Genomic DNA, 16,978 nt, shown 5'->3' with positions numbered 1-16,978 from the left:
AAGTCACCAAAAGTCTGAACCAAATGAAACATTCTTTTTAAGGAGAAGCACAACCTCTGGCCTTGCTGGTAAAAGGAGCCTGCTACACTTGAGATATCCAATTTGCTCTTAATCTTCGTTAATATTTATATGAGTCTCCTGAAGGAGAGAACTTTACGTCTTAATTATATGTCCGAGACATTTTACATTCCAAGAAACTATTTTTACATCGTTTCCCTCAAAGCTCACCTCATTGTTTAACCCAAACATCATGTGTCGACTCCATCAGATATCGACTGCCATCCGCGTACACACACACACACACACACACACACACACACACACACACAAAAGAAAACACCGCACTTAAACAGCCTAAAACAAAAAACCCCATAGGCACTCCCCATCCACCCCCCACCCCCGCATAAAGCACTTCTGAGATGAAGTACTGGCGTCCCTCTCGGCCTTCCACACCTCCCTCCACAGAGTGGCCAATTCAATCAGAAAAAAAGCACTAGGCTTCACTCTGTGCTCAAACAAACTGTTGAATAGGAAAAAAATAAATATACGGTCTCAGAACATTAAAGAATCTTTTACAGAAGAAGCCTAACTCATGCAGCTCTATTACGAACTATTCAGCTCAGAGTTTATAAACACGGACACCAGTAGAAAAGGCCTTCAGGTGTCCGTTATATTTCAGAAGAAGTTCAGCTGGATACCGAAGTTCCATTTTTTTCTCCCACAGTATCTTCAACACCTCGCTGAGCTCACCTCCGGTGTATAATCCGGAGAGATGAGCACCTTATGGCCCTGGTATTCCGACGCTCGGTCTCTTCGCAGCCGAGTTCTTTTTCCCAATAAAAGTGGATTCGTGCAATAATTGGTCTTGGTGCTGCGCCTGCCGCCGGTGGAGGTCTCAGCGAGCGGTGTGCTCGGTCGACAATAACCGGGGATTTAAGATGATACTCCCCGACGAGTCTAGGGATCAAATCTTGAATAAATTCAGCCGGTCTGGGTCCCTCTGCTTTCTCAGGGATGCCAATGATCATAATGTTGTTTCGGCGCGATCGACCCTCCAAGTCATCCACTTTTAATGTCTTTATTCCTGCTCTCCAAGTTGGAGACCACTTTCTCCAAGCGGGACCGGCGATTTTCCTGATCTAGAGCCTGCTCTTCCATGGATTTCACTTTCTCCAGCAGGTCTCTTTGGGATTCCTGTACTGCATGAAGAGTATGCTCCAAATTGTCAAACCTTTTGTTTATATGACGGAGAATTTTGTCAGAGATCTTCTCCCATAATAGCCAGTGCGAACAGTAGGGTTCAGCGTTGGCCGAAGTCATAATTCGTGATGAAGAGTTAATCTGTTTACCAGCTTTTCTGGGCATCTTTTGTTGTATACGGTATAAGCTTCAATTGTTGGCTTTTTTTGGGAAGAGAAAAATGAATTAGGAGACCGCAAAAATACGTTTGGCACGGAGGAGCGTCAGGGAACGCGTCTATTCCATGTGCTGCTCCGGAAGTCGGCCAGACTTACTGTACTTATAAACTACGAACATCACACGAATATAGTGACGTGAGACTAAACACATGATCACATTTTGTGTAAATCAGAGTTTCTTTGAAATCATCTGTACAGGAGTGTCTGCTGTGTTGAACAGGAAACAGGAAGTGTTGAGCTGAAATATGATCAGGATGATTCTGGGCTCAAGTGCGTCGCAGGTTCACGCTCTGACAGCTCTAACAGACTAGCATCCAGAGCAGATGATCTGAAGCGTGTGCTGTGGGTGCAGATGACCCCTGACCCCAGCTACAGGGGTGATTACATAAGTTTCATGTTGTGAGACGATAAATGGGCTTCTTCATAAACATCATGTTCAGGTTTTCAGTTTCTTTTCAGAAGAAAAGAAACTGAAAACCTGAAACATCATGTTTCAGGTTTTCAGTTTCTTTTCTCCTGAATAGGAACGGAAACATTTCTGTTTAACTGACGCCCCTTTAGCAGGAGCCAACATGTCTCAAACGTCCGCAGAGTACCTGGGAATGAGTCACTACCTGATATATCCTCCTAAATATGGGTGGAGCATGAACACACCTGGGAATCTTCCGCGTTGGGTTGACGAGTCGACTGAAGTCTTACTGAGCAGAGTGTGGCAGGGCTCACTGGGAGATCAGCTGGTTTGTTCTGTATCACAGATTTTTCATTAGCACCATCATCTTGCACCGTGGACATGGAGGCTCAGAGAAAGAGCAATGGATCGAATGCGATTTTTATTCACAAGCATCATTTATGTTTGCATGATTTGAGAATGCACAATCAGCATTTGAGGAACATGTATCTTCTAAAAACAAACATCCCTGAATACCCTCGACCCGAGTTTCACGTGTCCAATCTGAAACACGATACACAGCAAGGAGGGTTACTGAGGATCTGGAAGGACGAAGGTTTCAAGGATCCTCACGGAGGCCTTAAGGATGCAGACAGCCTGTCCCTGGTGTGGTGGAGTCTGGCTGTGGGCCCCCAGGAGATCCAGTCAGCTGAGACCAGGCTCCTGGACAGGTTCTACCCAAACCGGATGGAGAAGCAGGCTGAAAAGAAGCCGAGCTACCTAGACGAGATCTACCCAGACCGGAACAAGCAGGAGAGCTTCCTCTGGAAGTTTGCCACCTCTCCGGCTTTCGCAGAGAAGTCCAGGTTTGGATCGTACCGCTTCACCTTCCCCCTGCACGAAGTGGTGACCGCCTACAGCCAGCAGGTACTGGTGGTGGGGGTGGGGGGGGTTAAATCAATGTGTAGCTCACTGATTGATTCTGCATGTTAGGAAAACATAATTTCATTAGTACTTTTATTTTTAAAACACTGAGTTTATCCATCAGCTCAGACTGAAAGACACACGATGGCCTGAATTAAGACCTTAAACTCCTCAAGGCTTTAAGGTCTAACAGCCACTTAAAAACCTTGAAAGTCATGTGACCAGGAGTAATCTGCCAACCAGCTCCAGTGTGTTTGTGCAATTCAATTCATTTTTATTGATATAGTGGCGGGTCACAACAACAGTCACCTCATTGTGAGGTGTAGTTAGTGTGTAGTTAGTGTGTAGTTAGTGTGTAGTTAGGGTGTAGTTAGTGTGTAGTTAGTGTGTAGTTAGTGTGTGGTTAGTGCGTTAACTTGTTTCCATTCTGTGCAATTCGAGTATGAACTACTTTTGGACAACTTTTTTTCTTCCCCCTTCTAATCTGTAGTGGTTCAGTCCACTTTGTGGAGGGCTTTCTTATAAAGCAGCAAACTATTTCTCCAGGCTAAATGATGATCCTCTAAATTTGTGACACGCCATTTCCTCTCCAGATTACGAGTCATCTGCTTTAGGCTACGTGTTTGAGAATTATACCACGGAGTCAGGTACTTCTGATTAGAGGCCTTAGTTTTCACAGGAGCTACAGTATCCAGAGTCGTACGTAGTGAGGAGGTGAAATTATTAACAAGATAATCGACCTCTGTTGGGGTAGCGTTCAGATAGCTGCTCTGCTCTGTGTTGGTACAGGGCATTGGAGATGATAACAGTGGGTGGATTATATTGTTGTGTGATTGTTAAACGGTGTACAGTGTGTCAGGTTAGTGACCTTTGTGTGTGTCTCTCACACTGAAATTCCTGTTGTTGTCTCCAGTTTTGCTCCGGAGCTCCGCCCATGATAAAGGTGTTCAAGACCGCCCTCTACAATCAGGAAGTGCAGTACTCTGTGCTGGTCCACAGCCCGGCCAGAGAGAAGCTCTTCTCAGAGTATCCTTCGCTTGCTTATGATGACCCGAACGCCGTCTTCACTTACAGAGACGGACACTTCATCTGGAGGTCACAGGCCATGTGCGAGACACACAGGTAAGTGTTAAAAGTCTCCACTGAAATAAATGTGATCGATCACTTTGATGGGATCGACCACTGATGATGATGAAGATCTGCTGTAATATTATAAAAACCACAAACAAAGCCAAAGATGATGGACACAACGAGTCCGTGCAGTGTCTGATATTCATGTTGGTTTTTCCTTTAATTTGTCATTGGTCGCTTTGCTTCCTGTCATGGAGACGACCTGAGCATCAGATTTGATGCTGGCACTGAGAGCTCTGTCAGGGAAGCAGTCTGAAGTCCTCTGTGAGCTGATTGGTTGTGTCTCTGACTTTCTTCTCAGTTGGAAATTGACCCAAGAACCTGACAAAAACCAGATGGAAGCTGACAGTCTACGTTCTTTTGAACGGCAGTTTTATGTTTGGGATAATGTCGCCATCGCCCTGCACATGGATCATGGACAGGTACCTGCCCCTCCTACTCCTCCGTCTATAGAGATGCCTGAAGCATTTTACAAGAAGCTGTTGCCTATAAATTTGGTAAAAATTTAAACAAAGTGTTGAAGTTTCTCACCTTGTTTCTCTGCTCGGTTTCGTTTTCAGGTGCTGAAGTTTGACTGTGATCGACTGAGAGCAAACCTCACGTACTGTGAGAAACCTGAAGAGGATGTTCTAACAAAGCTTTCGTTGGGTGAGAAACCTGAACAGAGTGCTGCACCTGGAATCCAGTATGACAGTTTTGAAAATGCTAAATCACTGGTTGGACATTTGTGGCCTGACGCAGGCTTCCCGCTGGGGAAGGAGCCTTCACTCAGCCTTGTTTTCTAAGGTAATGAATCAGTAATTAAAGGAATAGTTTCTGTTGTCATTACAAATACACAAACGCTGACACATGGAGGTTTACACAACTACTAAAGGTGAAGGTAACAATCCTCACCTGGGATCTATTTGCTTGTAATTATGTGTGTGTGAAAGGTCAGTGAGTTTCTGGCCTCCAGATAGGTCACTGCATGTTTCACACTGATGACACCACCGTGGTTGGTCCCTGATGGAGCTGAGACAGAGAACAGGGTGGAGGTAGAGAACTTGTCCCGCTGGTGCTCAGAAAATAACCTGAAAAGCTGAACGTCCTTCAAACCAAAGAGCTCATCATGGACTTCAGGAGGCACAGACAGCGCCCCCTTCCCCGGCAGTATAAATGGAGAACAGGTTGAATCTGTCTCCACCTTCAGGTTTCTACACACCCACATCTCTGCTGATCTCACCTGGACCCACACCACCATCACCCTGGTAAAGAAGGCCCAGCAGCAGCTGCACCTCCTCCGTGTCCTGAGGAAGAAGAACCTGGACCAGGAGCTGCTGCTGACCTTCTCCCCTCCTCAGTGGAGACCATGCTCTCCTCCTGCCGGGTGTTGGTACTCTGGGGCCTTGACTGAGAACAGCAAGGCTGCACAGAGGGTCACCACCCAAAACATCACTGCCAACCCTGGAGGCCATCGCCAGCTCCTCCTGTGTCAGGTGAACCATCACAGGTGACCCCGCCCACCACCTGTTTGACCCGCTGCCCTCTGGTCTGTACCTGACCTCAATCAGGTCATCCAAGACACATCCACCTATCCACCTCATCAGTCGCAGCCATGATCTGAGTAACCCTCATTGCTCACTCACACTCTGTTCAGACCAAGTCGTTTTTGGTGTGGAGAAACCATAATTTCATTGTACATGTAAAAGGATAATAAAGCTTTATTCTATTCTATTTTATTCTATTCTATGTTTCATCCAGTGGTGCACTGACCTTTTATTCTGAGCCATGGGAAAAACAGAAGCATTATCAAAGGATCTGCAGGACAAGATAGTTGAACTTTATAAAAACAGCAAAAGGATATAAAACGATATCCAGGGAACTGAGGATGCTAATCATCAATGTCCAAACTCTAGTTAAGAGGTGAAAAATGACAGATTCGTTCAACACCAGCTGATTCAACAACTTCAGCTGATTCAAGATGCGCAACAAGGAAAAAATAGGCTGCATGGTCGAGTCTTAAGAAGAAAGTCGTTACTACGCCGATGCCACAAAACTGCCCGTTTACAATAAGCCAACAGCACAGAGAAACTTCTTCTTCTAAAATGAAGCTTCTGCAGAGGTCCTCTCCGTCTCCTGACCTCAGCATCATTCAGCCACTCTGAGGAGATCTCAGACCTGCAGCTCCAGACAGACCCAGAAAGATGTGAACAGGCCAAAGTTTTACCAAGAGGAATGGGCAGCAGCTTTAGCATCTGAGACAATAAAGTTCCCTGAACACAAATACCATAACAAGCTGTCATTAATATGAGAGGAGGCGATACATCGTATTACGAACCACAAACACAAAAGTTTGATAATGAAGCTTCACACAGACAGAAAAGTTGTATATAATTATTCATGTTCTCTGAGGAATAATAATGGATTGCATTTATATAGCGCTTTTCTAGGCTGTGCTTTACAATACCACTATTCATTCACTCACATTCACACACGGGTGGAGGCAGCTACAGGTGTAGCCACAGCTGCCCTGGGGCAGACTGACTGAAGCGAGGCTGCCATATCGCACCATCGGCCCCTCTGGCCAACACCAGTAGGCGGCAGGTGAAGTGTCTCGCCCAAGGACACAACGACCAGGCAGAAAAATCACAAATTCTGTCAGGATTCATAAACTGATGAGTACATCTGTAGATGGACGGAGTCTCATCTCACACTGTCACCTCTAACATGTCCGTGTCTGCGCTCTCTCAGCTGAGAACTACAGCAGGACCTGATGGAGCTGAGGACTTCTGTGCATCTGCTAACGGATCCATGCTGTCTGTATAAATGTGTGCGTGTGCTAAGGACGTGGGAGGTGGTACAGCAGCGCTCCCTGGTGGACAGGACAGTCTACCAAGAATACATTAGATTAGATTAGATTAGATTAGATAGAACTTTATTAATCCCTCGGGTGGGTTCCTCTGGGAAATTCGATTTCCAAAAAAGCACAGCACCGACAGAAGTTACAGAGTTATACACACACACATATATAAATACAGAGACAATATAAATAAAATATACAAAGGGGATAAATAGAATAAATAGGAATAAAAATAAAAATACAAGTGAATTGCACATTTTAAGTATTGAGTCTATTGCACTGTTGACTATTTACAAAAGGTATTGTACAGTGAGGTGCAGAGGCACTACAGCTTAGTTGTTCCCCCCTCCTTTGTCCTCCTGTTTCCCCTCCCTCTCCCCTCCAGAGAGGAGTTAAACAGTCTGATGGTGTGTGGGACAAAGGAGTTTTTAAGTCTGTTGGTTCTTGTCTTTGGGAGAAGCAACCTGTCACTGAACAGACTCTTCTGATTGTTTATGGCCGTGTGCAGAGGATGCCCAGCATTGTTCATAATGTCCATCAGTTTCTTTAATGTCCTTTTCTCTGCCACTGTCACCAGAGTGTCCAGCTTCATGCCGACCACAGAGCTAGCCCTCCTGATCAGTTTCTCCAGCCTGGATGAGTCCTTCTTTGCTGTGCTGCTCCCCCAGCACACCACAGCATAGAAAAGTACTCCAGCAACCACCGACTGGTAAAACATCCTCAGGAGCTTCCTGCAGATGTTAAAAGACCTCAGCCTCCTGAGGAAGTACAGTCGGCTTTGGGCTTTTTTATACAGGTGCTCTGTGTTGCATGACCAGTCCAGTTTATTGTCCACCCACAGCCCGAGGTACTTGTACTTGTTGACCACCTCCACCTCCTCCCCCTCTATCTGAACCGGCAGTGGACCTTCTCTGGACCTCCCGAAGTCCACAACCAGTTCCTTAGTCTTTGAGGTGTTGAGTTGCAGGTGGTTTGTGTGACTCCATGCGACAAAGTTCCTCACCAGACTTCTGTACTCCTCTTCCTGATCATCCCAGATACACCCCATGATGGCCGTGTCATCTGCAAACTTCTGAATATGGCATAATTCAGAGTTGTAGCAGAAGTCAGAGGTGTACAGGGTGAAGAGAAGAGGGGACAGCACAGTTCCCTGTGGTGCTCCTGTGCTGCTGACCACAGTGTCAGACGTGATGTCCTTCAGCCTGACGTACTGTGGTCTGTCGGTGAGGTAGTCGGAGATCCAAGCCACCAGGCAGGGGTCCACCTCCATCCTGTTCAGTTTTTCCTGAAGCATACAGGGCCGGATGGTATTAAAGGCACTGGAAAAGTCAAGAAACAGGATCCTGACCGTGCCTTTTCCCCCATCCAGGTGTGAGTGGGCTCTGTGTAGGAGGTACAGGATGGCATCCTCCACTCCGACACCTGCCTTGTATGCAAACTGTAGTGGGTCCTACATCAATCAATATAAAAGTTTTGAATTGGTTTGTGTAAAGATATCTTTAAAATTAAATGTTTAACAGCATAGTTTAGGTTTCAGTTTCAGCTAAGTTGATGATGGAAAATTTGCTCAGAACACTTTTTCATCCTTTTCAAACTGAACATCCAGAAATGTGTAATAATAACTGTTAGGTGGTGCTTGTATCATCCATCTTTCCTCACACACACTGTCAGCCAGTAAGTACTCTGCTCACATAAGCAGCTCAGTCATTCCAAGTCCAGTCCACAAAGACCTCACCCACATCCACACGAGGCCCACAGGGCGGGGTAACAGGCGAAGGTCCAGGGAGGTCTGTACAAGGAGAGGAGATATACGTTAGAGAGGAGCACTACGAGATACGAGATCACTCAGCGAGCCAGGGCTACACTGACACAGGTTAGCACAACGATCCAGCAAAGAAGCAAACCCCACTGGGGCCTTGAGTGGTGCAGGAGTTATAGTCCGTGATGAGAGGGAGTTGAGTAGAGCTGTACAGACAAGGACAGAGGTGGGGACCGGAGCCTGACTCCGCCCTGGTGAGAAACAGCAAAACAACAAGAAACAACATCCCAGAGATCCTGGAGAGCATGACAAAAATGTAGACCTTATGAATGCATCTGAATCGTTCAGCTCAAGCCTTTAAGAACATCAGGATGGGCTTTTTTCATTTTGTTTTGAACATATTCATTAAAAGAGTGACTCTATAAAGAACCTGCGCCTTACTCTGTTACATTAAAGTGTAAAACACACATGTATGAAGGCTAATGTGCAGCAGAGCTGGGCGATATAAGACTTTTTCATATCACGATATGTTTTTTTCCATTTCAGGCGATAACGATATCTATCACGATATCAGCCAAATAACTATATTTGTAAGATTTAAATGTGCCGTTGCTCACAAGTAAAATGTGAAATAATCAGCAGCTTGTTTTTATTTAAATATTTATTTCCCATAATAAGTTCAACAGGGTAGATGTACTTAAGGAACATGAGACTTTTTCAGATAAATAAAGGCAAATATTGCAAACTACACAAAAGGCAGCCGCTAAAGTGTTTAAGTTTCAAAATAGAACAAACGAAACAGACTAAATTGTCAATTCCACTTAGAAACAAAATATTAATTCTAAAATAAATCTTAGTTTGTTTTACAGAAGAACAGACAAAACTGACTAACTTTTGTCAATATCAAATAAACTGAGAACTAAAAGGAAATTCTCAATCTCTCCTTGTTGTATAGCTGAGCTTTTCAAACAGTTTTAACAGTTACTTTAGTCTGACAAAAGCCGAATGACGAATTAGCGCTTCCAGTCAGAGACTGAGGCTACGTCCACACGTACACGGGTATTTTTGAAAACGGAGATTTTCAGTTTTCATTTTAAAAAATAATCCCGTCCACACATAAAGGCAGAAATGAAGGAAAACGCTGCTATGAACATGCCAAAGCAGCAGGTGGCGCTAGATTCCTAACCGTGCAGAAATTTTGGCCAATCAGAAGTCTAGAAGCCTCGGTGGGAAAAAGAAAACAAAGCTGGGGCATAGAAGCAGAACCGAGTCGTATGTGTGGACGGACAGTAACTGTGTGTATATGTAAGCATTTAAACACTGCAGAGAGTAGAAGTAACAGTATTGTAGAAATTCATTTCACCGAAACAATAACGTGGCGCACAGTGTGACGTCAAAAAATGCGCACACCTTTGACGCTGCGTTTTCTCCGTTTTTCTGGTCCACACGTAAATGCAAAAACGGAGTTTTCAAAAATCTGCGTTTTCAGTGACCAAAAACGCCGTTTACGTGTGGACGAAAGGTGCAAACGCATAGAAAAATCTGCGCATGCACCAGTTTATTGTATTTCCAGACTTGCTTTCGGCACATTTACAGTGCACGCTACTCTGTTTTTTGTCAGACTTGAAATAGCCGAAATACCTTCACACTACGGAACTTCTGTGGCTCGTCCGTTCGACAATCTCTCCGGCATTGGAACCATCATCTGTTTTCTCTTCGGTCACGCTCGGTTGATTTTTCTAGTCGGTGCACTCATTTCCTCCATTACCCGGGCGGTACGGTGGCTGGCTGCTTCCCAAACAAATACACATGTGCGGCTTGGCACTTGTGCTGTACGTAACAAGTCACGTGACGCTGCGGCTGTGATTGGTTCGGCTCTGCGCTACTTAATTTGGATTGGCTGTTCTTTTTTTTTCTTTCTTTTTTTTAAGAGGACAAGAGCGGCGAGGTCTATCGCGATAGTTTAATTTTTCTATCGAGAAAAAGTTATATCGCGATACATATCGTTATCGTTCTATCGCCCAGCTCTAATGTGCAGCATGGAGCCGTGCTCTAAAATACTGCCACAGAACTTTCTGTGAAGCTGGATTTAAGAAATAAATGTTAAAGTTACAGTTTTTAGAGCGTGTGCCAGTAAAGGAAGTGACATCATTGAAGGAGAACAGGAACAAAGTGAACAAACTCAGAGTCATCCTCCTCTGTGCTCACTCAGACCTACACCAGGACAATCACAGGATGCTCTTAAGCTTTATGAGCCCAGCTGCGCCCCCTGCTGTCGAAAACCCAAACAGCACTGACGGTGCAGCAGCTCTGGATTCCCTGTTCGGTGCTCTTCCTGGCTGTAGTCACATCACATCAGACACTAATATTTGCACTGTTTATTGATCAGGAAATTATCAGCTCAAAAAATAAATGACTAAATACTGACAGGTGGCTGTTTCTCAACTCAGACCTCCACATTATTCTGAATGACAGTTAAAAACTTGAAGATGTTTGGTTTACGGTCATGTGTGATGAGGAATAATTAATAAATGGATTGAGCATTTATTGATTATTCTGATTGTAATCATCTGTATTCTTTTTTTTCTGTCCAGATTTTAATCTTATAGTTTCTATGACAGACTGTAAAAATCATACAATAAGCTCCACTTATTGTATGATTTGCTATTTGTAATCATGTTGTGGATAAATGGATGTATAAAAGAGGCAGAGGTTCGCTAATCTTCAAAAAACTGTGTCTGGAAAATGTGGAACAATTCTTCTTGGTGTGAAACTGTGAATCATCTACAGTAATATTATCATCAAAGGATTCAGAGAATCTGCAGGAATCTCTGCGCAGTGACACGGCTGAACATCAGTGAACAGCTGTGATCTTCAGACCTGTATGAAGGTTAATGAACTGCATGGAGACAAACTCTCACTGTTCTCGGTCATCGCAGTCTAAAGCGTTTGGAAACAAAGGGATCTTTAAGTTTCCGGGTCGGTTGCTACTAACAGACTTACATTTGTTTATTTTTGCTCACAAGCGACAGAACTGATACGTACGAGCGATGAACGCTGAATGAGACGCGAAAGAAACTCAGAGAGCTTTTTCAGGGGGATGATGAAATGAAAGTAAAACATATGTAAATCCAAAGCATCTGACCTCAGCCTGTGTTCCACATCTCTCTAGATTACACACAACATCCACGAGCAGGAAGTCCTCATCAATAGTTCCTGTTCCAAAAACACATCGAACAAAAGGTCAAAGGTGGCTGCAGGAGACCATGAGGACAGTTTGTGCCCATCTCGTCTTTAACAGAGTTTAAATGTGTTTCTCAGTCCTGACGGCCAGTGGGCTGGCCTCGTGTTTCGCTTTTTCTGTTACCTGTTTCTTGCAGGTAGGTGGAGCTGACCCAATTATAGATGCAGCACACCTGAGAAGGCCAGTCCCAGTGTATGCACCTGGACTGAACCAGCGGGGTCTCTGGCTCTCGCTGGCTCTCTCCGTCTGGCACCCATCAGATTCATTTGAGGCTTCAGTTATGGCTGTTATATCATTTCAATTGTGTTTAAGTTTCTTCACCTTATCGTCATTAAAAATATCTCACAGCCTTTAAAAGCCTGTGTGTGGTCGCCCACTTGCTTGTCACGTCCTTGAGCCGGGTTGTGACATATAAGAGATCAAAAATGTTGGAAAAATAATAATTTAAGATTCAATTTTGAGATCGAACTTTGTTGAGCTATGTTCCAGAAACAGGCGAATGTTATCATATGTATATTACTGTATATTTAACCTTTCAATATCACAGTATTGTCCGTATACAGCTACTGAGAGACGTTACTTTGCAGACACTCACATGGATCCTGCTGCTGTCTGCAGGTGTTTAACAAGCAAACATCTGCTAAACTCTATGTGTCTATGTAATCTGCTCAATGAATTACTAATGAGTTTCATTAGCCTGCTGTCTGAGCTGCAGTCGGGTTTAACTTCATTAACACTTGAACCTGTAACAGAAGTGGAAACAGTGAAATAGAGGTAGATGACAGGAGTTTGGTGGTTTTGCAGGGGAAGTGTTTCTTCTTTCTTTCCCTGTGATGTTTATCAGTGCTGGTGCTGAAATATGGAAGCTGATGTTTAGACTATTTCCTGCATACCCTGGACGGGGGTGTGGTGGGGGTCTGCATAGACCACGCCCCCACTGTGGGGACGTGGTAAAGGCAAGCACACTCCTGACAGGAAGCATCAGCCTCCACCTGATCATGCAGACACAAAGAAACAGGAGAGGATATATACAACACTTCATAAACTGCAAGCATCTGTGGCTGAATGAGCTGAAGAAGCTCGCTCATGACTTGAAGAACCCGTTTCTTCTTTCTTTCCCTGTGATGTTTATCAGTGCTGGTGCTGAAATATGGAAGCTGATGTTTAGACTATTTCCTGTGTGAGGGCGCTCAGGCTTTGTCCCATTTGCATGGGCAGTGTAACAGCCCTGGACTGTGGGGGCGTGGTGGGCGTCTGAATAGACCACGCCCCACAGTCCAGTGGGGGCGTGGTCTATCCAGACGCCCACCACGCCCCCTGATCACCAGGCTTATATTCATAAGCTCAGAGATCACTCACACTCCTGACAGGAAGCATCAGCCTCCACCTGATCATGCAGACAGCAAAGAAACAGGAGAGGATATATACAACACTTCATAAACTGTAAGCATCTGTGGCTGAATGAGCTGAAGAAGCTCGCTCATGACTTGAAGAACCCGTATCTCCTAAAAGAAAACGTCCCTGACTACCCCCGACCCGAGTTTCACCTGTCTCACCTGAAACACGACACAGAGCGAGGGGCTTTATGTTGGATCAGGACAGACGGCGGCTTCAAGGATCCTCACAGAGGCTTCAGGGATCCACACAAATGGCCCCTGGTGTGGTGGAGTCTGGCTGTGGGGCCCGAGGAGATCCAGGCGGCCGAGACGAGGCTCCTGGAGAAGACCTACCCACACCGGACGAAGGAGCAGGCTGTGAAGCAGCAGAGCTTCCTGTGGAGATTTGCCACCTCTCCGGCCTTCAGTGAGAAGTCCAGGTATGGATCGTACCGCTTCACCTTCCCCCTGCAGGACGTGCTGAGCGCCTACAGCCAGCAGGTATGTTTACATTTACAGAGGGGGGAATTTTTTCTTCCTGAAGATACAAACATTATTCAAAACTCAACAACTCTTTATCCACAACAGTCTGAGTTTGTGTCAAAGCTACACACTAAAAATAATAAACACCGTGTGACCAGGAACAGTAATGTACAGCTTTTCTCTGTGATGTTATCAGTACATCATGTACATTACCTCAGGTGTGTGACAGGTGTGAGTCTCCCACTGAAAGACCTTCTGTTGTGTCCAGTTTTGCTTTGGAGCTCCGCCCATCATGAGAGTGTTCAGGACCTGCCTGTTCAAAAAGAAAGTGCAGTACTCTGTGTTGGTCCACAGCCCAGCCAATCGCGAGCTCTTCTCAGAGTTTCCATTACTTCCTGGTAATGACCCGAACGCTGTCTGCGCGTACAGAGACGGACGCTTCATCTGGAGGTCGGAGGCCATGTGTGAGACACACAGGTGAGAAACAGCGATAAACGCTCACAGACAAAGGAAGAGGGTCAACAAGTTATTGTCTGTGCTCATGCTGAGCAGCAGGGAAGAACACCTGGGCTTCTTGGAGACTCTGGGATGGTAGGAACACTTGGATGTAGGAGACAGGAACAGCCTGATCTAAACCAGAGTGGTGTTGGTTTTTCACCCTTAACATCCTGTTACAGGATAAGGTTGCTCCAGAATGCACTTGTACCAGGACACGCTGTGTTCAGGTCGGTGAGGCATCCAGGTCGGTGCAGAGCTTTTTGGACCATGACACCATTTGTAGTTTTGCGTGCGTCATTTTAATTCCAACAATCAAGATGTGACTGAAGTGCACGCTTTCAGTTTTAATTCAGCGGGTTTCACAAAAGTAAAAATGTGTTAGTTAGAGTCACTGCCCTGAGTCAGAGAAATCATGTGCCTCATTCACAAGTGATGGGAAGGTGGAGGATGGGGTTGGGGGCATCCTCAGTAATGTGCACCAGACCTTTGTGATGGAGCTCAATCTGAAGGCAAATACATTCAATCTACATTGCAGCCCTCAAATATCATGAGCGTGCTGCCACTATAACTATGGTGGAGGAGTCCCTGCAATGACAATTACCAAATTTTAAAAAGTTTCCTCCTGACATCCAGTCAGCTGATCTTTTCCAATAATTTTATGTATATATTTAAGTATATTTAAGACTTTTACTGTCTGCTTTACGTGGAGTCAGATAATACTGCCACACTGATACTGTTTGTCTTTGGCCTTCCTCTCAGGTACGAGCTGATCCACAGACCTGATGCAAGTCAGATGGACTCTCTGGAGCTGTTTGGACAGCCTGAGTTTTATCTTTGGGATAATGTTGCCATCGCCCTGCATGTGGAGAACGGACAGGTGGTTATGGGATAATCTGGCTGTAAATAACAATTAAATTTAAAAATCAAATGGCCTGTATCTGTATAGCACTTTACACATCCAGTCACACACAGGTGATGGCAGCTACATTGTAGCCACAGCTGCCCTGGGGCGCACTGACACTGGCGCCACCGGGCCCTCCGACCACCACCAGTAGGCAACGGGTGAAGTGTCTTGCCCAAGGACACAACGACCGAGACTGTCGGAGCCGGGGCTCGAACCGGCAACCTTCCGATTACAAGACAAACTGCCGACTCTTGAGCCACGATCGCCCCACAACAACAAACTAACCTCCTCTGTGAATTGCAGATTTATTGTTGTGGAGGGGTTTGCTAGTCCCAGTGATCCCAGAGGCTTTATTGTCGGAGTGCTGGGCAGTGGCCAGCACACACTGGCAAACTGATCCCAGCTACTGAGACTCCTCCAGGTGACTGGTGACTGGTTCCGGAGACAGGCCGGACTTTGTCTCAGCTGGGGTGGATATCTTAGTATCCCCTAGTTTTCCCAGGTGGACAAGAGGATATGTTCCCTGCACCTTCAGGTCAGGGAATAGGTCCTGACTGTCATCTGTGCCTGTGCGCCAAACAGCAGTTCAGAGTAACCTGCCAGCGTGCTCCACCTGGGGGCTGTCGTCTTACTGGGAGAATTCAACACTAATGCGGGCAACAACACTGAGACCTGGAAGGGCATGATTGGGAGGAAGGGTCTTCCAGATCTGAACCAGAGCTGGACTCCTGTGTGAACCAGGGTGTCTGTAACTGCACATGGCACTAGGACACCCCATACCACAGGTTGATGATCAATTTTGTAATTGTATCATCAGATCTGTGGCTGTATGTTCTGGACATTTGGGTGAAGAAAGATGGTGAGCTTTTAACTGATCACCACCTGGAGGCAGAATTGGATCAGGTGGCAGGGGACGATGGTGGACAGACCTGGTGCACCTGAACGTAAAATGAGGGTTCGCTGGGAACACCTGACAGAGGCGAGATCTTCAACTGCTGCACTGAGCTGCGGCTGCAAGGTCGTTGGTGCCTGTCGTGGTGGTAACCCCCAAACCAGATGCAGCTGATTTGACTGAGGATATTGTTGGGTTGGAAGGAATACATCAAGGACCTCCTTAATCCCAGTCTTCCATAAAGCAAGCAGAGTCTGGAGACCTGGGGAGTGACTAGTCCATCACCAGAGTGAGGTCACTGAGGCAGCTAAACAACTCCTTGGTGGCGGGGCCCTTGGTGTGAATGAAGTTCGCCCTGAGTTTCTGAAGGATCTGGATCTTGCAGGGCTGTCTTGGTTGATATGCCTCTACAATGTTGTGTGGAGAGGGGCAGTACCTCTGGACTGGCAGACTGGGATGGTGGTTACCATCTTCAAGAAGAGGGACTGAAGGGTGTCCTCTGACTGTAGGGGCATTGGTAGATGAGGAGTTTGACCATTTGTGAGGGGCTCAAAGTACAGCCATTACTCCTCTACATCGAAAGGAGCCAGTTAAGCTGGTTTGGCCATGTAACAAGGAAGCCTCCTGGGTGCCCTACTGGGTGAGGTGTTCTGGGCATGTTCCGCTGGGAGGGGGTCCCAGGACAGACCCAGGACACACTGGAGAGATTATATCTCTTGGCTGGCCCGGGAACACTGGAGGAGGTGGCTGCGGCCTCCATAACGCGGCCTCAGATAAGCGGAAGAAGATGGATGGATAGAACAAACTCACAGGCTGATGTGTGTCTGACAGTTAAGCTCTTAACTAATCTTTGTAGTCACTAAGCTTTATTGTTCACTCTCTCTTTTCTTTTTCAGGTACTGAAGTTTGATTCTGACCAACTGAGAGAGAACCTGAAATTCTGTGAACCAGACAGACCCACAGTCACACCCAACTTCTATTTTGATCATTTTGAAAATGCTAAAATCTTGGTTAACCAATTGTGGCCCGACTCAGACTCCCTGCTGGAGGAGGAGCCTTCACTCAAGCTCAGTTTCAAAGGTAATTAATCCATAATTGAAACCAGCATTTCCTTTATCGGAC

The 16,978-nt window shown here is 45.8% G+C and overlaps 1 protein-coding gene across 2 annotated transcripts; it reads left to right on the top strand.

Moving 5' to 3' along the window:
* The first annotated feature begins 1,938 nt into the window (after positions 1-1,938).
* LOC113030003 (uncharacterized) lies at positions 1,939-11,793 on the top strand. 2 transcript variants are annotated; one of them, XM_026180990.1, is made up of 5 exons: positions 1,939-2,733; positions 3,644-3,852; positions 4,163-4,283; positions 4,422-4,647; positions 11,632-11,793. In XM_026180990.1, the coding sequence occupies exons 1-4, from the start codon at positions 2,209-2,211 to the stop codon at positions 4,644-4,646; spliced, it is 1,080 nt and encodes a 359-aa protein (XP_026036775.1). In that variant the 5' UTR covers positions 1,939-2,208; the 3' UTR covers position 4,647; positions 11,632-11,793. The 2 variants fall into 2 exon arrangements, with proteins under 2 accessions (XP_026036775.1, XP_026036776.1); XM_026180991.1 differs by lacking the exon at positions 11,632-11,793 and having other exon boundaries at positions 4,422-4,467; positions 4,510-5,219.
* Positions 11,794-16,978: the final 5,185 nt, after the last annotated feature.

This window comes from Astatotilapia calliptera, chromosome 10 (genome assembly GCF_900246225.1).
Source record: "Astatotilapia calliptera chromosome 10, fAstCal1.2, whole genome shotgun sequence".
Classification (NCBI taxonomy): Eukaryota; Metazoa; Chordata; class Actinopteri; order Cichliformes; family Cichlidae; genus Astatotilapia; species Astatotilapia calliptera.
This window is presented reverse-complemented; position numbering and strand designations above follow the sequence as displayed.

What these genes read in the sequence shown, in the direction of transcription:
- LOC113030003 (XM_026180990.1), top strand. Translation starts at nt 2,209, where the DNA reads ATGGAGGCTCAGAGAAAGAGCAATGGATCGAATGCGATTTTTATTCAC. An exon ending in TGACCGCCTACAGCCAGCAG is followed by an intron (nt 2,734 to 3,643) that starts GTACTGGTGGTG and finishes TGTTGTCTCCAG; the next exon opens with TTTTGCTCCGGAGCTCCGCC. An exon ending in GCCATGTGCGAGACACACAG is followed by an intron (nt 3,853 to 4,162) that starts GTAAGTGTTAAA and finishes CTTTCTTCTCAG; the next exon opens with TTGGAAATTGACCCAAGAAC.